Raw genomic sequence first — 23637 nt, 5'->3', positions numbered from 1 at the left:
AGCACTGGACGCTGCAAATAATACGCCAATTTTATGGAAAGTTTCACCTTGAGATCTGTTTGTGATGATTGAAAATGCATTTATTATTGGGAGCTGTGTTTTTTTTCTTTTTTTCAGATGGTGATTTCATCGAAATTGAAAATCCACCCTCACTCCGTAAAATGATTTATTTTAGTATTAAAATCGCGAAAACATAATCAAAATGAAAATATTTTAAATGCCCGTAGTTACCCAAAAAGCCTCAATAATAAAAACAAATGCAAGTATTTCCTTTCTTTACGCTCAAGCGAGAAATGGCAACGCATTCCAGAAATTTCTTCACGCTGACAATGTCGCGTGAAAAATCAAATAAAAATGAATTTTTACTAACTTTTAATTGTTTCTAACTCATTTTCTAGTAATCTTAGCAACTTGGCCATTTCGCGCGGTAAACCGGGTAGAACGTTTTTAGAAGCATTTTTCACAAGCTTTCCAACCATACCAAGCACGAAGCATTAAAATGCATTTTTCGTGTAGAAAAAGCGGTTTAAAAAATGAATTAAAACTTAATGTTTCACGCTTCCAACAATGAATTTCAACAATGGAAAAGAGATAAAATTAAAATTTTTGAGTTTCGCTAACTAAAATCGCTTATAACTTTTTTTCTAGTGGATTTAGGTTATTGGACCTTGGGCGCCCTGACCCTTTTTTCGTTAGAAGTGTTTTTTAAAAACCTTTTCAACCGTATCAAATTCGAAAAAATTGGACCATCCTCAGTGGCGCACACAGGAATTTTGGAAGGGGAGGGTCCAAGATCGAAAGCCTCAGTCTCATATCATATCCCCAATACGCCGTCAAACATATTGACTTGATTTTTTCGATTCCCGAGAACGAAAAACAGTAAAAAATAAACTATTGAATAAACAGTTAGTGTTATTTAATAAAATATACTTGATTAAATTACCAGACAGCAAAATAATATATGCATTAACTTTTCTCATAATTAAAAAATGGGTTCAACAAATCAAATTCATCGTTGTAGAAGCAGCATATGATTTAGAAGTTCATAGAATCTCATTTGGTGTAATCTGTAATTACAAAACTAAAACATGGTTTTTTAGTGTATTCATTTATAATCACCATTCTGCTTGTGATAGGCAATTCGTTATAGGAAAAGTGCACAATATTTTTAAAAATCTTTTATCATGAGGATTTTTTTTTTTCACTTATTAGAACTGAAATTAATGTTACCTTTGTTTGAATTTATTTTACGTACAAAATACACAGAACCGTAATCAATCGGGAAAAAAAGCAAGACCTTTGGGAGGGGTCCGGACCCCCTGGACCCCTCCCTTGTGTGCGCCACTGGTTCGCGCAGAAAGAGCCATTTATTACGAAAATGCGTTTTTTATTAATATCTCCGTTGATTAGCGTTCGATTTCAAAAATTTTTATTGATGACCGAACAAAAAAAGAATGAAGGAAATCGGTTCACAAACAGAGGAGGAATCGGTACCGAAAGGAAACGGCTTGCCTATTAATATATAAAGATACAATGGTCATGATTTTTAACATAGTTTGCAGTAAATGAAGGTTTTGTAAACTGGCCAAAAACAGTTGTGAAGCACTGATAACGAATAGTTATACTCTGCTATTTCGAAACTCATTAAAGTTGAATGTGATCCAAAAGTTTTTATAATTGCATCCAAGTTTCAGGAGATTAAAGTAAGAAACAACAACGTCGCAACTGTTTTCGGCGTTACAAAGAACGCCTTTTTCAATGCAAAAGAAATGAGACGTGCCTGCAGTAATCAGCAATTTGTTGTTTTTGACGTTGTTATTTCGAACTTTACTTTTCAGCACAAAGGTAAGAATTTATCTGATCAGGAGATTAGTTTTGAATACTATAGTAAAATGCTTCATTGCATCTTTTTTTCGTTGCTACCATTAGAAAGAACAGATTTTTTTCTATAAAAATAGTTTTTTTCTCTGGTAATGTTCTTTCGGATAAGCGTGAATAAATGAGCTTGAAATACGAACTGTCGTTCACGAACGAGAAAAATCTTGATTTACAATGAATAACGAGCGGTGATTGCCATGGAAACCGGTTTATAGTGGTTTTGCAACTGTTATTAGTCAGAAATATCTTGTTCTGGAATAGACTGATACATCAGACAGAACAAGATGTTTTTCTATTATTCTTATAATTAATTTTGTAATTGACTTCTCAAAAGAATAAAAAACTATTTCTGAGTAAAAATAGTTGCAAAATTACTATAAACTGGTTTAGATGGCAATCACCATCCTTTATTCATTGCAGAACGAGCTTTTCTCGTGAACGACAGGCAGTACTTCATAGCTAATTTTTTTCAGCCTTATCTCAAACTACACCATCGCAGTGTTGCCAGATGGTCAAATCCAGATTTCCCCAATTCCCTTTCAACTTTTCCCCAAAAAGCGATGTTTTCTATCAAAATTCCCCAAATTCAAAAATTATTTTTCCACTAAAATTTTCATAAAATGAATAGACTTTCTCCGATATTTTTGTCCCTTGAAAAATTTTTTTCCCCAAATAGCCAAATTTTCTTCCCATTTTCGCTTTTTTTTTTGTCTTTATCTTGTTTTATCCTTACTAATAATAAAGCTGAAAGTCTCTCTCTCCGGATCTCTCTCTCTCTCTGTCAGGATCTGTGTGACGCGCATAGCATCTAGACCGTTCGATTGATTTTCATGAAATTTGGCAAAGAATCAGTTTGTAGCATGGGGGTGTGCACCTTTAAGCGATTTTTCAAAAATTCGATTTTGTTCTTTTTCTATTCCAATTTTAAGAACATTTTCCCGTGCAAAATTATCATAAGATGGACGACTACATTACCAAGGTACCATAATATGGAACTGTAACTTAGGCAAGCCAATTGGCTAGAAATTCATTATGCATTATTTGTAAATATACAGGGGAACCAAAAGACCTTTTAATTTTCTACTTCGGGCAAAGTCGTGTGGGTGCCACTAGTCATAAATACAAGCGCCTGACCGAAAGATAAGAAATAACCAAATAATTTTTTTTCTACTCGCATTTACTACTCTGCTTCTGTATGTGCATTTAAACTATGATTTTTGTATATATTTATAAAAGAACATTCTTCATACACTTATTTTTGCCAGTTTCACGTATCAACTAGTAACTCACGACGCAAAACTATTAATGCAAATTCCGTAGCATAATATTACACATAAAAAGAAATGCGAATTCCATAAAGTTAAGCAAAGCTAAACCAACGCTCCTTGAATGTAACTACCAGATGTTAAGACGCAAATTTAATTACAATTTTTTTCCCCGAGGTTTTTTTTCCCCAGTTTTCCCCAAGAAAACATTTTTCCCCAAAGAATTCCCCTCAAAACCCATTTTCCCAAAATTTCCCCAGAGAACACTAGATTTCCCCAAAATGGGGAAATTTCCCCCAATCTGGCAACACTGCACCATCGAAATAAAAACCTTTCTTTAAAGGAAAAATCTGCTCTTTCTAGTGGTACAAACGAAAAAAGAGATTGACTTGCTACAAACTTGAACAAACTTGAGCTACAGGGCTTTGAAAATAGGGTATTTTTCACTCGAACGATTTTGACTGCCACTTTGGATGACAATATCTTTTAGAAAATAAATATTAATGTTCCGCAAATAGGTTTCTGCAGTAGCCCATCAAAAACATGTATACTGACAATGGAATTGCAATGTATGAGCTTTTGAATTATTTTTGTCCAAAAGTTACGACATTCTAAAATCCTGGAAAAAAAATGTATCCACTGCGTTTTGTCAAGACATTGCATGCATGCTGCACAAAAGTTCATCACGAAAATACTAGAACGTATTAGCAACCAAAAGTTACTATACGTAAAGTACATTCCATTTCAAGAATATAATTCAATTGCCAGATTTAATTTTTATGAACTCAATCGTTTCGTGGAGCTCTTACGGTCGTATTCACCACCCGATTCAACGTTCGGTCGACACCCGAACCGCCGATTGAACCCTTATTGGTGTAAGAAGACTTTGATTGGCAAATTGTCTGACTGTGAATCGTTTCGCCTGGTCAGTATGCCCGTTCTAGTCCATTTATATTGACCAAAATGCCGGCATATTGTCGGTACTTTAAAACTAATGCGATAAAAAAATTCTTTAAAAAGGAGAATAAGGGTGAGTCACAGCTCCGGTAGATTTTTGGATCAAGTGCAAAGCAGGATAGTTCAGAGAAGGTATTAGTCAACTGCTGGGTTTAAGATAAACGGCTGCTGTCAAAAATCCCTACTCCAGGTAGTGAGCCGGTTCTTTGCATTTCCTTTACAACGCACTCTAGTGTTTTCTGTTGTTATTTTGGCTAAATACATTAACTTACTACAGGGATTTTCAACCTTTCTGGCTCCGCAATCCCCTTTGAACACTAGCATGAAGTCACGCCCTGTCCCCCACCATTTGTGGTCACATCCCTCTTCCCGTCCGTGTACAAGCATTACAATAGGAAAATAAAGCTGATTAGAATATCTAAAGCTAGCTAATAAGTTAAAATATAGATATTTCGCAAAATTAAACACTACTCCACGAAACTTTTTTTTCAACATATTATTGCTGGAGCATATGAAATTCAAGAAGCATAATTTTTTCGAGATTCTCTTGGATCTATAGGTGAGGTTTGGGTGCCCCATTAGTCTCTTTTTCCAAGATTAACCAGAGGGCTGACACTGTTAATTAATATTCTTAAGTGACCACAGAATTGAATAAATCATTGTTTTTCTAATTTTATCTGATATACCGTCACTATACTTTGTTTTTAGTCTGATTTCTTGGACAAATTAACTCTAAATATTTCAACCCGTTAGGCTATTATGTTTGTGAGTAATGTTTCGAATAAAAATTAAAATATCTTTTTTAATACAAGTACTATAAGTTAACTGCAGTTGGGGAAAACCTAACCTGGCAGCATCGTTATGCTGCGAACAGGATTTGCGTTGCCTTCACAATGCTGCCAGATTAAGCTGGCCACAGTTATAGAGACTTCATTTCATTTGAAATTTCGTACAGTTCGTATTGCTGCTACACTCTAGATAGCAAAAAAAGTTCATTTGCAAGGGCATTGTTACGTTAAAAAAATCTACACCGCAATTTAATCCTTTTTGGCATTTCAAAATTGAGACACATGGAATACTTTATAAGTTTAATTATTTTTATTCATATATTCCATGAAATCACATAACAAAACTTTAAAATAGAGTAAAACGTTATTCATATATTTCCAGTTGCAAACAACACAAAACTCTCACTTAGTAAATGATCAACTGATGCCCAAAATAGAGTGTGTTGATACAACACAGTTATTTATGCCTTTCAATAAATCTAAATTCAGTAAAACTATTTATAATAGTGTTTACTTGAAACTATAAACTAACTGCGACAAATATTTCAATCAGTACGTATTTTATAACTAGGTAAGCCGCCCGGATTTGCACGGTCCACCTCGACAATAAATGTTACGTCAAGTGACGCGTGTTTAACACTCAGGCTTGAACCAAAAAAAAAAAAAATCAGTAAAATTTTGTGGCAGATTGCGGAAAAATAAGTAAACATTTTAAATCCTCCGATTACAGGAAAAGCCTTTAAAACAAAAGCAAGAATTTTACTTGTTCATATTCGAGAAAAAAAATGGCAACAGATCTTTCGTCTCAATGATTTTCTTCACGCTATAAATTTTAGCTAGCTGCGTCGCCCGGCTTTGCACGGTCCACCTCGAAAATAAAAGTTATGTCAAGTGACGCGAGTTCAACACTCAGGCTTGAACCCAAAAAAAAAAAAAAAAGTCAGTGAAATTTTGTGGCAGATTGCGGAAAACCCCCATAAAGTAAACATTTTAAATCCCCTGATTACAGGAAAAGCCTCAAAACAAAAACAAGAATTTTACCTGTTCATATTCGAGAAAAAGAAATGGCAACAGATCTTTCATCTCAATGATTTTCTTCACGCTGTAAATTTTAATAAAAGCGTTCATCCGGAAAGTTGAGTTGAAGCACTGAATAATAATTTGAATGGAGGAAAGCCTTCGAAAAATATGGATTTTATTTTGAAATCTAACCAGGAAACATCACGATCAAGGAAATTCAAAAAAATTCCAAATTGGTGGCATTCGAAAGAGCATTGGAAAACATGTTTATGGCACTGAAACTACGTGCCCTCGTGATCACGTTATCAAAATATGATGTCTTAAAAATTGCCGAAACTTTTAGTAAAGTCGCCAAATTTAGCGAGTTTTGTTCAGAAATGGAAGGTACGGCGCGAATTCAACATCTGCATCTGACAAGACATTTCACTTCCATATTTGGTCACCACCAAAGCGCGTGAGAAATATCGCATTAATTCTTTACTCGGGGTGACTACCATGGCGCGGGGTGTCGTGGCACGGACTGCGGCATTGAAATTTTTAGGGGCTTGTGTTCCGGGATATTAACGTGCAACTGCATAGGGGAAAACGCCACAGCCCGAAATATTTGTTTTATTTTATTGTAAAAACAATGGAATTTTTTGTTATTCTTAAGACTGTTAAAAAACTGATGTTTAAAACTTTTATGCTTCTGCGGGTGAAATATTTCCACTGAAAGAGTTTATTCGATGATGAAACTGTTTTGAAAAAAATATGATAACCGTAGAGAAACGGTAAACACACTTTAAAGTCTTTCTTTTTTTTTTTTTTTTTTTTAAAGTCGTAAATCTGAAGTCTTCTACAGTATCTAAATACGAAGAAAACGACATTTTTAAAGATTTCAAACCAAGTTCTCAAATTAAAAAAAAAAGATTTTTGTCAGTTATTTTCAGTGTGTTTTTCGTTATGTGTATCGTTTTCAAGTTATGTGTAAACCCTCTAACAAGTTAAATAAAAAAAAAACTGTATTAATTTTTATTTTGCTCGAATTTGAATTCCCTTTTAACGTGAAAAATAATTGGTAAAAGTGACTTCAGTATTTTTAAAAATGACTAAATAACATGCAATATGATGTGCATATACGTTATAGCGACTTTCAGTTGCAGTGACAGACTTTTTCGAACTACAGGGGTTGTTGTAATGAACGTCGACTATAAAATTTTTGATAAGAATCTGTTATGAAGTAATTTCCGACATCGTTAGTTTTGCTGTGCAAATTTTTGACACTTACTATCCGTTGTTTTCTTTTTTTTAATTATTATTTTTTTCGATTTTAAATTAAACATTTTCGCTAGCAGTGGTCAGACAATAAAACTTCATGAATGATAATAACTTTTGAAAAAATAAATAAGAGCTGGGATACTACAATCCATGATCATGTTCTTTCAACATCAAAAACTATCCAATTTTTTTTCAATATATAAGCTTTAATAAGCATGTTTTTTTTACTTATTCATATTAATTCTCATACATAATTATTAATTACTTACAACACATTTCATTACAAGAGTACAAACTTAAATTAGTTAAGTAAAACACACTTGAAATGCACTTAAATTCTGAAATGCATTATTATCACGATTACAAAGTTAAATCCTACGTTCAATTTTGTTATAAAGTTGTAGCTCCTCTGGATAAAGCTCTCTAGTTTCCATTTCACAGGCTTCATAGTTACTTTTTAATTTTACCCACACAAGTAAAGGGTTAATTCGAAACATCGTTTACGCGCTTTGCAGATGACCAGAAATGGAAATGAGAGTCTTGCTAGACGCAGGCGATGAAATCACGTGGTATTTTCCATTTCTTGCCAAGTCTTTAAATTTGGCGAATTTTCGTAAGATTTCGACAGACTTTGACCCCCCATATCTCAAAAACAAAAGGACGAGGGCACACAATATTTGGGTCAAATTTTTTTCTAAAGATACTCTTTCGAATGCGACCATTTTTAACTTTTTTCATGATTACTGAACTCGTGATGTTTCCTGGTAAGAGTCATAATTAATAATTTTTAATTGATATCTCCGCTAATTATTATCGGAGGATTATGTTAAATAGCCAAACATGAAGACGGGAGGATTACGAATCCATCGATACCTGGTTCGATGGTCAGTTCACTGTCGTTCGGGAGAAGAAGCTTGGACATAGATAGATAGATAGATACTCAGATTTTATATGTATAAGATAAAAGCAATGTTGCGGAAAGTTGAGATGAAGCACTGAATAATAATTTGAATGGAGGAAAGCCTTCGAAAAATAGGGATTTTATGTCGAAATCTAAGTTTCATAATTAATAGTTTTTAATTGATATCTCCGCTAATTTTTATCGGAGGATTATGTTAAATAGCCAAACATAAAGACGGGAAGATGACGAATCCATCGATACCTGGTTCGATGGTCAGTTCACTGTTGTTCGGGAGAAATAACTTGGATATACATAGTTACATACATTGGTACACACATACGCTCAGTTTTTTAATTATATAAGATTCACATTATACCGGCGAGAGCTAAGCTGACCGAGCAAACTTTCAGTCAGGTAAGATGCTAATGAATACAAAAAATAAATAAGTCCCTCTATTCGCTTCAGCTGACATAAAAAGAGAGAGAGAGAAAAAAATTCTTAGTTTTTAATTAGAGCGGCTATGTATATAGGCCGATGCAATTGTTGAAGTTCAGCCATTTTGGATCGGATTTTTCATTGTTGCAGAGCTGGGTTCCCAGAGCAAAGTTTCGGGTTTTGCCAAATTGTCAAAAATTATATTTTATTTAATAAACAATTCACGTGTCTCTAATAATTGCTAGTAGTAAAAAATCACCAAACGCGATAACTTTCCAGAAAAGACAACCACTCAAACATGAGCTCCGATCCAAAATGGCTGATCTTAAATCTGATGCGTCGGCTCGTATATATAGGGGTCTTAGTTTTAATCACAATATTGGCACAAGTTATACCGTTGTACGAAACCCATGGACAGCTTCATGGGATTATACAAAGAGTTCTTATAGAAAAACGCACAAGCTTTGTCCACACTTAAAGCAGCATCATCATCAGGAATGGAGTCCCACTTGCTGAGTTTTGCTTTTCGAATATCTTTTCTGCGCGTTGGAATTTCGAAGCATCTTCTTTACCTTCTCTGAACCCTCTTCCACGCCTATGAACGACAATATATTCTTAATCATCACCTCTGGGCTTTTAAGAAAATGCTCGTAGAGGACAACTCTATAGAAATTGCTATTTCCACTTCCTTCTAAACGTTTAGCAGTCTGCACATCATGGAGCATTCTGGAGCATAAACCCCTGCCCTGGAAGAACATGTCTGAAGCAGTCGTCCAGCCTGGATGGAACTTTTTGTTATGCTGGTGAAGATTAATACGCGGATCCCTTTGGATAATTAGAACCTTAACTTTTCCTCTATTTCTCATAATAAAACTTTGCAAATCTTGAAGGTAAACTCGAATAATCTTCGACATTACTATCTTCTTCGACATACAAAAAGCTTCAACACAATCCGTGACATTTCTTTGGTTTTTATTGCACGCAGAATAAGCATGCCTTGTCGTTCTCTTCAATATGTCATCCGAATATCCAAATTTAGAGTCAAATATTTTGCAGTCAAATAGCTCTGTTAGGTAATCCATAGCTTCAGCAATATATCTTCGAGAAATGGGCTCTTCCCCATCTTTAAGCGACGCAGAGTCGAAGGGATAAAGAGGCTCGTTCAAGTAAAACACGTCACCATGACGAGTTAGAATGTCTCCTATTTGGGGTAATCCGTAATCAAAATAGGATATTATTAGCACTTTAATCTTTCTCGTGAAAGATGATTTACTCGTCTGCTTCTTTGATACATCTACAAACTCATATTCTTGATTTGCTTTTGGTAAAATGTGAATTTTCTCCAAATTCAAAACTTTTTGGTTCTTAGCTTTTGGTTTCGCTGTTAGGATTTTAGGTCTTTCAGTTGTACTAAGAAGAACATCACAGTGCCCTAGAAGAAAAATAGCATAGTATTAATCTCGCGTTTAGTATATCCATAGTCACACTAAATTTTTTGTCCCCCCTTTCTTTTTTTAGAAAGTGTGGAACATCTATTGCAAGGACTCGCAAATTAGATCAAAGAAAGCGTTAGTGAACCCTTTTTGGTCAAACTATTCTATTCAAACATATTTTTCTGTATTTTTACTGTTTTCTTTTTAAATTTTTGTTACATGGTTCTATTATTTGAGCACATTTCAAAGTTTATTCAAAATATTAATTTAATATATGAATTAAACGTTCTGATCGATACTATAAATAGGTAAAAAAAAAAAAAAACTTATTGTTTAGTAACTCTGCCCTTGCTGCTATCACGGTTTGGATACAGCGTGGCATACTTTCAATGCATGATAGGGCTACTTGAACTACCAAGTATTACGTATAAAATCGACAATTTTTTCCAAAAATCACACTCACAGGGGGAAACTTGTAACTTGATATTTTAACAGACACTGACACTGACGTCTGTCACATTTAAATTAATAAAAAAAAATAATAAAGTGTTTCCAGAATAAAATTTAAACTTTTAAATCAATTTTAAAATGTGTTCAAACAATAAAACTATGTTTCAAAAATAAAAAGAGAATAAATAAAAACACAGAAAAGTTTGTTTGAGTATAATAGTTTGGCTACCCTTTTTACTTCAGCTTGCAGATCACTGGTTTAACTCTAAAGAAGAAAGGTTTATAAGTCCTCTTAGAATCAGACTTGTGCATTCAAACGTATTTTAAAGTTAATCCGGATGAAATTTGTTGAGATAAAAAAGTTTTTTATTGTCATACAAATAACAATTTTAGATTATGATAGACAAACAATAAGTTCTCCAAACATTTGGTTTTTATTTTGATTAAATGTACACCTCCTGCAGAGATTGCGAAATAAATTATAGCAATCCAACGATCATCATGGCGTGTTTTTAACATCAGTCCCATACCACTGCAGCCGTGAATAAATAACATAAATGATAAAGTGTAGATTGCACGAAAACGAACCAATGTAGTTTTGGGACGAAGCATTGCTTTCTGCTGTAATAAACGGTACGTCTGCTTACAGGGACAGATACAGAAAACCATTTTAGAGGGGAGGGGTTTATGCCGAAGAATGACCCCCTCTGTCCCCCTTCATGAACAACCTACGGTTTTGGGTATGAAAAAACGGTTAAACTGCTTGGGTTTCAATAAAATGTAACAAATTGTCTAAGAATAAAGCACTTATTTGGGGTTAAACCTTGCAAATTAATTTCATAAGCAATGAAACGAAGCAGTAGTTCAAATGTTTACTTTCAAACACAATTAATGAATTAAAAAGATACTGTAATCGTTTACATTTTATGCACAAAGTGTTTGAATACAATGCGGACGGATTCTGTTTTCGACGGTTTAGCGGATTCATGACCCCCATGACCCTTCCCTTGTACCCCAAGGACGGATACAAGGGAGGGGCAATGAGGGCGATCGCCCCTCCCTTGTGGGAACCTGCACTGGCAATTTTTCTGAATTAAATCCTAAAATGCAAGTGTCGGCCCTTGTTGATGATGTTAAGAAAGGAATAGGGTTCGAATCCCCCCTCCAGAAACTTTTCTGAATTTAAATTTCAAAAAGGCAATTTTAGACGATCTTTGGCGATGTTAGGAGAAGAAGTTTAGATGCCTACCCTCGGGAATTTCGCAAAATGTAAGTCATAAAGACGCGATTTTAGACACCTCGCGTAATTTCTGGGGAAAAACGGATTAAGTGACTATCCTCTGATAAATTTTCGAAACGGAAGTTTTAAAAAATCGCAATGTTTGACGACCTTTAATGACGTTGGGGACGAGGAGGGGGGGGGGTTGAAACATCTTGTCTAAATCTTTATATTTAAGTTATTTTAGATGAAAATTATGTGGTAACTCCCCCCCCCCCCCCGCAAGCATTTAAATCAGATACGCAATAAGAGGTTAGTTCAAAAATCAACCACCCGCTCCTTGGAAACTTTCTGGACCCGTCCTTGTTGTATTCGCCACTGTCTGTTTATCTAAGGATTTGTTTTGCTTAGCTTCCATACTACTCGGATTATCGGGGTTTTCGTTTACTCCAGTTAGTCTGCTTAAACGAGATTCTACCGATGTATTTATACAAATAAAGAATGCAAAAATCATATGAATTTTTTCTACTTTAATTTGTTAAATTTTATGGAGGTGAACAAGAAATATTATGTTGAGGTTTCGTGCACACCCCTTCACCACCTACGTTACAAAAAAAAAAAAAGTCATTTCATCAGTTGAGGTCAAAATCGGAATTCGGGAAACTTTATTCACTCATCTCCAGGAAAAAAAGTAATTTCATCTGTTGAGGGCAAAATAGGAATTCCGGAAACTTTATTCACTCACTAGCTGTATCCGACGCGCGTTGCTACGCCAAAAAAAAAAAAAAGTCATTTCATCAGTTGAGGTCAAAATCGGAATTCGGGAAACTTTATTCACTCATTTCCAGGGAAAAAAGTAATTTCATCAGTTGAGGGCAAAATAGGAATTCCGGAAACTTCATTCACTCACTAGCTGTATCCGACGCGCGTTGCTACGCCAAAAAAAAAAAAAAAAAACATCATTATAGTGATTTTCATGACAATCGGTTGAACAGGGCAGAAGTTGCTACTCTACAATGCCACCTGGTGTCGAAAAGTTTCAATGAGCATATTATGCACCTTCGTGGAAAAATACATATATATAGCAATTTTCATAATAATCGGTCCAGGTATCAAGTGAAGCCGTGACTCTACTCAAATTTTGTACTCACGCAGTTTGCAAGATCAATCAATCGCTAAAAATATCAAATAGAAAAAGTTTTAAATCCCCCCGTTGCATGAAAAGCCATAAAACAATAGAGAAAGAATTTATTTGTTCAAACTCAAGAAAAATGGCAACAGCTAACTTCTTATCAATGAGATCTTTCACGCGAATTAATTCCTACAGCCGATCATTTTATTCGTATTTATCCAATGAATTGTGACTTAAATTGGAATAAAAAAGGAACTATCGATCGGATTTTTTTCGAACTGGTCCATAAACATTCCCAGTATCAAAAATAACAAACGGTGAAAGTTTCAGCGAAATCTGCCGGGTAGTTTTTGAGTTCATGGATGACATACAGACAAACATCCATTTATATATATATAGATCAAGAAAGAAAAAAAAAGTTTGTCTGGTCAAAAGAAAGAGATAAACCGTCTAATCGTTTCTACTATAAATAATATATCAGAACACAGTTACTGCTCGCGTTAAACAACGGCTTATTATTCAAATGAGACGATAATATAGAACATCACGTTTTCCCATACTTCGCTGACTCTCGAACAATTAACGAAAAATTAAACTGTATATCCGTCCAAAAGGTTTCGCGAAGGCTATTTTCAGATTTGCAATATTGCTGTCATGACAAGCAGAAGGCAGAAGAACAGCGGCATGAGGAGTGCTTAACGTTTAATTAAACCATGGGAAGTTAAAATAAGGTTCTCCGCTGTTCAGCAGCGTAACTAGAGGTGGCAGGAGTGGCTCTGGCCAGGGGCGCAGCCAGAGTTGGCAAAAACCCGGGTTTTTTTTAAAAAGCCCATGGACCCAGGGTTTTTTGGTTTTTTTTAAATAAAACCCAAAAAAACCCAACTAAAGCTGGGTTTTTTAAAAGAAATGAGGGTTTTTTTTTGTCTTTTTTTAGGGAAAATGTGGAGTACTTGTAACATTTGTAGCATAAGTATATGGACAAAGTGCAAAAATTGTCTTGGGGTAAAAAAGCTGGAAAAATAGTTAAAATTCAGAGTTTTTTGAAAAAAAGTAAAAGACGACAAAACCCAAGAATGGTGAAGTTTCAGATTTTTTAGTTTCCATGATTACCAACAGTTAAGTCAAAGTTACTTCTCTCGTGATAAAATCTATTGTTCGTTTTTAATTACTATGATTTTTTTTTTTTTTTTTTTTTTGCATTTTACTTTATTCTATTTCATTTTGTTATGCAAAACTACTGTAGAATCTCAAGTAGTTTAAAAATCCCTTTTTAGTAAATTCCAGCTTAATCAAGACATTTCTTTGAACTTTATGTTGCCTATTTTTCTATTTCTGTGAACAGAGTAAAAAATATTAAACTTTTTCGTAAGATTATGAAACTGCTGTACATCCTATTCTGTTTTCTGTCCAACCGTTTGAGAAACCTGTTGATTTCTAAAAAATATACCTTGTTTATTTGAGATTTGTGACGTGTTGGTTTGCAAAAAATAATTCATGAAAGCCTTTTAGCTAGAGTAGTTTCCTCTGTACAATCTACAAATATTGAGAAAATCAGACAGGACAGGACTAAGTCAAGATAGTGTGAGTTATTTATTATTAGAATTTTTAGTTTTATATTATTATTAGAAAAAAGTTTAATATATTTATTTAAAATCTTTAAAGTATTTTTTTGATGCCGTCATGAGTTAAGAAATACTATTAAAGTTCAAAATTCATTTTTTATGTACATTGCTTGTGGTAAAGAACAACTAAAAAATAAGTTTAAATTGTGAAAGTATTTAAATTAATACATATTTTTAAAAAAATCTCAGAAAATTTAAAAAACCCAAAAGTGGGTAAAATAATGGGTTTTTTTTAAATGGGTTTTTTCAAAAAAACCCATTGGATCCAACCCAATTGGGTCCAATCCGGCCAACCCTGGGCGCAGCAGCCACGGGGGGCGGAATTCGGCATTTCAACTGATTAAAAAGAAAAATTTTTAAGATTTTTTTTTTTGACCATAGAACTTGAAAAATGCTATATTTGCTATATATATATATATATATATATATATATATATATATATATATATATATAGCAAATATAGCATTTTTATATAGCATATATATATATATATATATATATATATATAAAACTCGCAAGAACGAGCTGACGTGTGCATCACATGACTTCCTTTTACTCAAATTTAATGTCATTTTCCCATTATTGGCAATTTTAATGTGATTCAATTGTTTACTCTCTAAATATCACCAACAGTGGCCGAATTGAAACCAAAGTTAAAATTAAAAAAAAAAAAAAAAAAAGCGCCAAATTTATCGCCAAGTTGGCGACAAAACTTGACGACCAAAAGACTGGCGATATATCGCCAAGTGTCCGACAAATTATAACACCACTTGAGTTTACATCGACATTAACAATGATTTCCCCCCAAAAAAGGGGCAAAAGACCCCTTTAGAAACACCCGAATGCAACCAAAAGGGGAGGTGCACAACTAGACCCCACTAGGAGTCTACGTACCGAATTTCAACTTTCTAGGACATATTGTTTGTGAGTTATGCGAGATACATACACACATACGCACATACATACGGATGTCACGAGATAATTCGTTGTAATTAACTCGGGGGTCGTCAAAATGGATATTTCGCGTGTCTATACATTCTTAGGCACTTTTCCGCATGTGGTCGAATCGAAAAAAAAAACTCAACATTCATTTGGGGGTGAGCAAAATGGAAATTAAGGCCGATTTTTGAGTGAAAATTTTTTTGCGAATACAATACTTCCTTTTTACTTCCTTTTACAAAAAAGGAAGTATTGTATTCGCGAAAAAATTTTCACTCAAAAATCGCCCTTAATTTCCATTTTGCTCACCCCCAAATGAATGTTGAGTTTTTTTTTTCGATTCGACCACATGCGGAAAAGTGCCTAAGAATGTATAGACACGCGAAATATCCATTTTGACCATCACCGAGGTAATTACAACGACTTTTCTCGTGACGTCTGTATGTATGTGCGTATGTGTGTATGTGCGTATGTGCGTGTGTATCTCGCATAACTCAAAAATGGTATGTCCTAGAAAGTTGAAATTTGGTACATAGACTCGTAGTGGGGTCTAGTTGTGCACCTCCCCTTTTGGTTGCTTTCGGATGTTCCTAAGGGGGTCTTTTGTCCCTTTTTGGGGGGAAATCATTGTTAATTTCGATGTAAACTCAAGTGGCGTTATAATTTGTCGGACACTTGGCGATATATCGCCTGTCTTTTGGTCGCCAAGTTTTGTCGCCAACTTGGCGACAAATTTGGCGGAGTTTTTTTTTTTTTGGTTTCAATTTGGCCATTGTTGGTGATATTTAGAGAATAAATATTGAATCACATTAAAACTGCCAATAATGGGGAAATGACATTAAATTGGAGTAAAAGGAAGTCATGTGATGCACACATCAGCTCGTTTTAAAAGGAAGTAAAAAGAGCTAGAGACGCAGTCATAACATCTACTGAGAAGGAACATTGGGCATCATTGAAAACAATTCTAAAAAAGAAAACAAGAAAAAAAAAAATACAATGCTGCCTCCTAATTGTCAAATCAACTAATCAAAATGTTACAAACAAATTTTTTTTTGAGGTCACAATGACTTCCGGTGACTTCCCATGTGGGGAGGGGGCGCAATTTCTTTAGTTAGCCAGGGACGCTCGACCCCATAGTTACGCTACTGCCGCTTTTTACTTTTCCGTGACAACTCGTAAAAATTTTATTTGGTAGACACCAGCATTATAAAAGTTAGTACAATGTTAGTGAAAAAGTTTAAGGAAGATCAGATAGGAGGACTGATTAAAATACGCTTTGCGACTTGAACAAAATGAAAATCACTCTCGCCCTCTTGTAGAAAATTGAAATTATTGCAACATTCATTATAACTGGAACAATATGAAAAACTCGCTGCCACTCTAAGAAAAAATAATAACGAAGAAGCACGAGTAGCAAAGCTTTTTAAATAAAGTTTTCAAGTGCACATCTCCAGGTTTCATACTAATTTTGCACCAAATTTCAAGGCTGTAGGTGCTAATGGAGCTCTTCTGGGCCGAGCAAAACTTCGAAAAGTTGTTTTCAAAATCATGGTATGTCTCAAAATGCGTCTATCCTTGTGGCAAACCTAACCTGGCAGGATTGTGAAAGCTGCGCTGTTATTAATCACAGCATTACAAAGCTGTCTGATTAGGTTTGCCCCAAACGTAAATTTTGTTCTGTAGCTCAGTGCTTCGACTGAGTTTAGCCTAGGACTTTCGCTAAATTGATAACGCCTATGAGTGATAGTCAAATTAGGTGACTTCTTTAAAAAATAAAATATTTAAAAATGTTATTGAAAGAAAATGTTTGAAAAAAAAAAAGAAAATTCTTTGTTATTAAAATGTCTTGCATGCTTTACTTGTAGTCAGCCTGAGTTAATATTTAAATTTTCAATTTTTTTTTCATTAATCATTTGTCATTAACATGAGCAGAAACATCCATGCTATTGATAAAATTTGAACTAAAGTGAGATTATAAACCAAACAATAATTGCAACACAAAATTCCTTTCGGCGGCATCTAAAGGTATATATATATAGACAAATCAATGAAATAAGAATTTAATTACAAATTTATCACGAAAGCTACAATCCATTTTTACGACGTGGAATTGATGTACTCCAGGTAACTTTCCCATCTGGTTTTTTCCCAACTGGGCTTCAAAATTCTCAATTGGAAATGGTTCCACCGATGGTGGTACCACATGAAAGAATCGCTGGGTAGTGCTCTTGGTCTGAAAAATGATGAGGAACTATTACGCAGCCTCATCATGTAAAAAAAAAAAAAAAAAAACAACCAATATTCAGGGCATTCAAAAAGTACTTGACACATTTCAAAAATTCATAGAAAAGCAACAAATTGTCGTACGAAAATGAGGTTTTTATAAACCGTAAAAAAAAGAAATACAAAAGAAAAAAAAATAACCACTGTGTAAGAAAATGTCATGTGAGGAGTTTAATCATTTCATTAAACAGAAAGCAATACTTTTCGTTACCAGAAATGAATATGTGCACAGTACGTGATAGTGATGAGCATAATCGAGAACTTGTGATAACCGATACCTCTGGAATCGAATACTTCTCATAATCGAGTGATTGACAATCGAGAACTTTCGAAACCAAGATCTCGAACGATTGAAATCGGGATCTTTTGAAATCGAGAACTCGAGCTATTGCAATCGAGACCTTTCGAAGCCGAGAACTCGAGCGATTGACAATTGAGATCTTTTGAATCGAAATATCGAGATATCGGGATGTGATAATCGAGAACTCGAGATGTGATAATCGAGAACTCGAGATGTGATAATCGAGACCTCGAGATGTGATAATCAAGAACTTAAGATGTGATAATCGAGAACTTGAGATGTGATAATCGAGACCTCGAGATGTGATAATCGAGAACTCGAGATGTGATAATCGAGAACTCGAGATGTGATAATCGAAAACTCGTGATGTGATAATCCAGAACTCGAGACGTGATAATCGAGACCTCAAGATGCGATAATCGAGACCTCGAGTTGTGATAATCAAGAACTCGAGTTGTGATAATCGAGAACTCGAGATGGGATAATCCAGAACTCGAGACGTGATAATCGAGACCTCAAGATGCGATTATCGAGAACTTGAGATGTGATAATCCAGAACTCGAGACCTCGGGATGTGATAATCGGGACCTCGAGATGTGATAATCGAGACCTCGAGATGCAATAATCGAGAACTCGAGATGTGATAAAAGAGAACTCTAGATGTGATAAAAGAGAACTCTAGATGTGATAATCGAGAACTCGAGATGTTATAGTCAAGTTCTCGTGATAATTGAGTTCTCGAATGATCTTGAATAATCGAGTGGTTCGATTATGAGAACTCTATTATGCCTATCACTAGTTTGTGGACATGGGATGACCTTGAGCACCTTTTAAATGTGGTTTGAGTAAACTACGGTACGTGCAATGAGGGGTTTCTGTTTAATAAAAACACCTCATATAACGCTTATTTTTCTTACTGTGACAGTACAGCAATTGCTTAAAATGGCACTTTTTTCTTTTTCTTTTTTTCCCCCTTTTTTTTAGCGATATCGTAAAAAAATATTCCTGAACCTGTAAAGTATTATGGCACAAACCGCATATTCATACGACAGTTTTTTGCTTTTCTATGAAATTTAAAAATGAGTCAAGGACTTTTCGGATACCCTGTCTTACTCAAATTGTTGCCAAGAGACAATCCTCATATAAATAATAGCTGATGATCGAGTAACCCGCGTGTTTCAACAATGAAACTCGTGCCACGGCATGATAATTTGATGATATGTTTTGGTAATGTTTAACATGCAGGGAAAGGCTTTCTTTTTCTTTTGGTGCTTAATTGCACAGGTTTGTTTTTGATGAGGACTACAATCTGAGTGTTTTGCCTCCCTTACGCATGATATATATTTTTTATTAGACATACAAACAACACACGAAAGAATTTACATCACAAAGAAGGGAAAGTACAACCGGAGCGAGGGTGGGAGTCGAACCCACCGCCTCAAGTGTGCCAATATCAAGCGGTCACTCAGACCGCTCGGCCACTGAGGCCCCGGGGAAGGCTTTATTGTGACAAGGCTGAACTCGATCCGGTAACTTAAGTTTTACTGCTAAGACTGATTTCAGGGAAAAGAAGAAACGAAAACAATGAACGCTATCTACTGGATTTTAATGTTAATCCACTAGAATTGTGAGGTTAAAATTTCAACGATGAAAATATCATCAAACAGGCAATTGCTTTGTTTAAATGTAGAAGCAATTTCCACCCGTCATACCTTGACGGGAGACTTTCTAGATGATAAATAATAGTCGCTAATAATTAAATGCATTCGTTTTTCTTTTACACAAAAAAATCGCCTCTCAAGGTATGACGGGTGAAAATTGCTTCTACATTTAAACAAAGCAATTGCCAGTTTGATGATATTTTCATCGTTGAAATTTTAACCTCACAATTCTAGTGGATTAACATTAAAATCCAGTAAATAGCGTCCATTGCTGACCACTTTTTCGTTTCTTGATTCGCCTAAAATTAATCTTGCCAGTAAAACAGTTAAGTTACCGGATCCGGTTCAGCCTTTTCAAAAAAAGCTCTCCCTGCGTGTCAAACATTACTAACAAATACAGTCGAGTCCCGACTTACGCGAGGGATGCGTTCCAAGACAACTCGCGTAAGTCGGAATTTCGCGTTGTGGAACAAGGTATGTTAATATTTTTTTCTAAGCATACCCCATTGTTTCAGACGTTTGTAAACACCTGTCATATTGTTTCAAACCATTTATTAACTATATATTGCAGTATCTTTTACAAAGAACCGACTTTTTCTGTATTTTAGAAAAAGCGTTATTATTTGACATAAAATTTTGTAATTTAGCACAAAATCAATGATTAATGGGGGAGAGAAACTTAAAGTAAAGCAGTATGGTACTTGCAGTATGTACACTACAGCATTATTATAGCACGTAACAGTATAGATGTAGTAAATATATTTATAATTTAAAAAATGAAGAAGGTTTATGCAGCGCGATCAGAATGTTATCAAATATATTTATAATTTAAAAATTGAAGAAGGTTTATGCAGCGCGATCAGAATGTTATCAGAAGGTATTTTATCAACGTTTATATGTAAAATGAAAAAAAAAAAAGTTAAGAATCGGAGCGGTTATTTGTATACACTAACGCAAAATGTTGTTTAGACTAATTCAGTGGGTGAACTTCCGCTTTCAGTGATGCTAAAGAGATGAAAGTTCATTCACAAAACCAATATTTAGTGTCAACGAAGCCCATTCTAACTCTCCGCCGCTCTTTTCCGAAAAATTTCATGTTGCAGGCGAGTAATTTGTGTCCGCACTAAAAAAATTCATTACTCATGAAAAACTCGCGTTATAGCCATTTCGCGTAAGTCGGATCGCGTTGTAGCGGGATCCGACTGTATTATCAAATTATCATGCTATGGCGCGAGTTTCATTGTTTGTGACGTCATCGTTACTCGATGAGTGAAATGGCTATTATATAAAGGAGGATGTGCTTCTATTTTTGTTTCTTTGAAAACAAACTTACAGGTATCCAGCAATAGCTTTATGAGTGTTTTATACTGATATGTAATTTTCTATATATATATATATATATATATATTTTTTTTTTGAGGAATCACTATTGCTTATTGCTTTCATTTGACTATTTTTGGCGTCCTATCATTTTATTTTCCCGCCAGCACCCTCCGCACCATCACCATCGACCGGGTCCTCACGATGCTGCTCCTATAGCGAAAGCCGTCTCCAGGTTGCATCCATGTCCTACACACAGGCGCATACATACACAACTACACACACACACCTACACACACATACACAAACACATCAAAAACTACACGCACGCATGCACACACACAAACACACAAACACATACAAGCACATACACCTACACACACAAACACATACACACAACTACCCACACATTCATGCCCGCAAGGACGTAGCCAAGGGGTGGGTCCATGGGGTCCGGACCCCCCCCCCCCCTTCCCGAAAGACTCCTCTCCTTTTTTTCTCAATTGTTGCATCTCGCATCAACAAAAATTTTCCGAAAGACAATAATTTTATAAAAGGCAGCATTCTCCCCTTAAATATTCCCAGTAATCAGCAATTTTCTCAGCGCTTGAGTCAATTCAGAACACGAGAACCTCGTGCAACAACTGCAGGTTCCCAATTTTCGTCCGTTTTTTGCTGTGTCACCTACTCCGTCCGAAACGGGGAAATGTCCCTTTCGACTTTCAAACCAGCTGGGTCCTGTGACCTTGAAATTCAGCCCCTCTCCTTGGTCCATCAAATTGCCATTGGCAAAGTAAAAACAAGCATTTATTGCCACTTCCGCCGTATCCCACATTCTCATTGGCGTGGTTTTCTTTATTTCTTTCTCTTTTCTTTTTGGATTTTCGTGGATTTCGTAGACGCATGTTGTACGAAAGACAGTCAGAGTGAGGTGCGTTCCTGGTGAATCAGTAATTGAATTCCGATTCTTTTCTGTTTTAACTCGCAGTTTTTATCTACGTCATACTTATAGGAAACATATCTTGAACAAAAAATTGTATGCAAAAGAAAATTAAGTTTACCCAAACTAGGTAAGTCGTAGTGCTCCCTTTTAAAGTTTTCTTGATAATACGAGCAGTTTTACGTGTTAATGTGTTTTTCCATTTAAAAACTAATTTTAGATTCTAAGCCAGCAGCGAAAAAAGAAATTCTACACATTTCGTGTGCTTGAGGATGAGAAAAATAATTATTGATTTTTTTTTCATTTTAACTCTTATATTTTTGGCATGGTTCATTTCAGATTCATTTTATTTTTTGATAAAAATTTTATTTGAACTTTTAGATTACTTTTAACATTTCTCTCCTTTCTGAGTAACAAATTACGTAGCTTTTTTACTGATGTTTTCCCCCCAATATTTAAGCATGATCATGGAACATATTAAATGCCCCCCTTCCAAAAAAAAATCGTGTTTGAAGGTAAAATAAATAAAATAAATGAATAAATAAAACTTGAAGTTGATGTAGCAAACTTTTTACGGTATAAAAATTGTATAGAAAAATTAAATTGAAAATTACTTGAATATTTTACTGTGATCAGTTTATGAAATTACAAGTTCGGCCATATTAAGGCATGTAATAAGTAATTTATTAGAAATTATTACTTTTAAATCTTACTGAATTGTGATTCTATGATCCCAAAAGAAAAAGTTAGTTTTTAATTGACGAAAAAAAATCTTATTCGATGTTGTTCCATAAAACATATTTGTATTTGCATCATTGGAACACATTTTCTGATTGTTATTCACTGGCTTTGTACTAAGGAGTTATTTAATTATTAGCATCTATGCATCCATCTTTAGTAAATTGTGAAGGTAGCATTAAACGTAACAAAAAACAGGCATGTGCATTTAACTATAAATTACTAGGTGAAAATTACCGCTATTTACTGCGTTACAAGCAAAGAAACAAAAAAGGTGAATACGAGGTAAATGTTTTTGAGCGTTTCTTTTATATATTGCCTTTTTTTGAAACACTTATTTTCTTCAAGCTAAAGATATTTACTATTTCTTGCAATAGAGTGTTTTGCTAACATCGTATTGAAGAAAAAAATCATTACCTGCGTCGTAAAATATGATATGTACTGTTGTTAAAATTAACAACATGTTGTTAAAATAAAATTACACAGATGCTTAATTTAATTCATTAGGTATACATTCCATTAATCGTCATGTAAAAGATCCCTTAGGTCGTTTGACTGTGAATACTCTTGACAAAATTAAATTCCTTTTGCAGTTTCGCATCGAAGAGAGCTCAGGTGTTTCCATCTGGTGGAAACTGGGCATCAAATTTTCCTGTGACATTCACATCCGCCCCTTAAGGGTGGCATATGAATGACTGGATGCCATATCGTTGGTTCGCACTTGCTCCGCAAAAGGCTAAAGCCTCTAACACAGCCCCGTTAGAAAGAAAAAAATAATGATAAAATACGCCTTTTCCGATATTTAAATTTTTTTCGAACAGCTTTCACCCTTTTTAGGAATAGCGACTTCACTTGAGAACACCATTTATTTCTTGCTTCTCTTTTTTTTTTTTTTTTTTTTTTTTTCCAGCTAACTGAAATCACTGTGTCAGTTGGCTGAAGAAAGAAAATATATATATATAATGGTTGCAACAAAGGAAGCCTCCGTCCCTCAAAGAGTTAATAGTTTGTTCAAGCTTTTAATTGATGATTAGGAATGATAATTAGAAAACGGATAAGATTGGAAATATCATTCTATTTCGTGTTATCAAAAGAAT

General features: G+C 34.7%; 1 protein-coding gene across 1 annotated transcript; it reads right to left on the bottom strand.

Annotated features, from left to right (window-relative positions):
• Window positions 1-8868: 8868 nt before the first annotated feature.
• Window positions 8869-12021, bottom strand: LOC129221054 (carbohydrate sulfotransferase 1-like). The gene is given in 3 exon segments (XM_054855491.1): window positions 8869-9039; window positions 9041-9819; window positions 11937-12021. Coding segments are annotated over 3 exon segments (1035 nt in total).
• Between the last annotated feature and the right edge of the window lie 11616 nt (window positions 12022-23637).

The sequence above is a fragment of the Uloborus diversus genome, chromosome 4 (genome assembly GCF_026930045.1).
Source record: "Uloborus diversus isolate 005 chromosome 4, Udiv.v.3.1, whole genome shotgun sequence".
Taxonomy (NCBI): domain Eukaryota; kingdom Metazoa; phylum Arthropoda; class Arachnida; order Araneae; family Uloboridae; genus Uloborus; species Uloborus diversus.
Note: the sequence above shows the minus strand (reverse complement) of the source record. Positions and strands in the feature narration are given on the sequence as shown.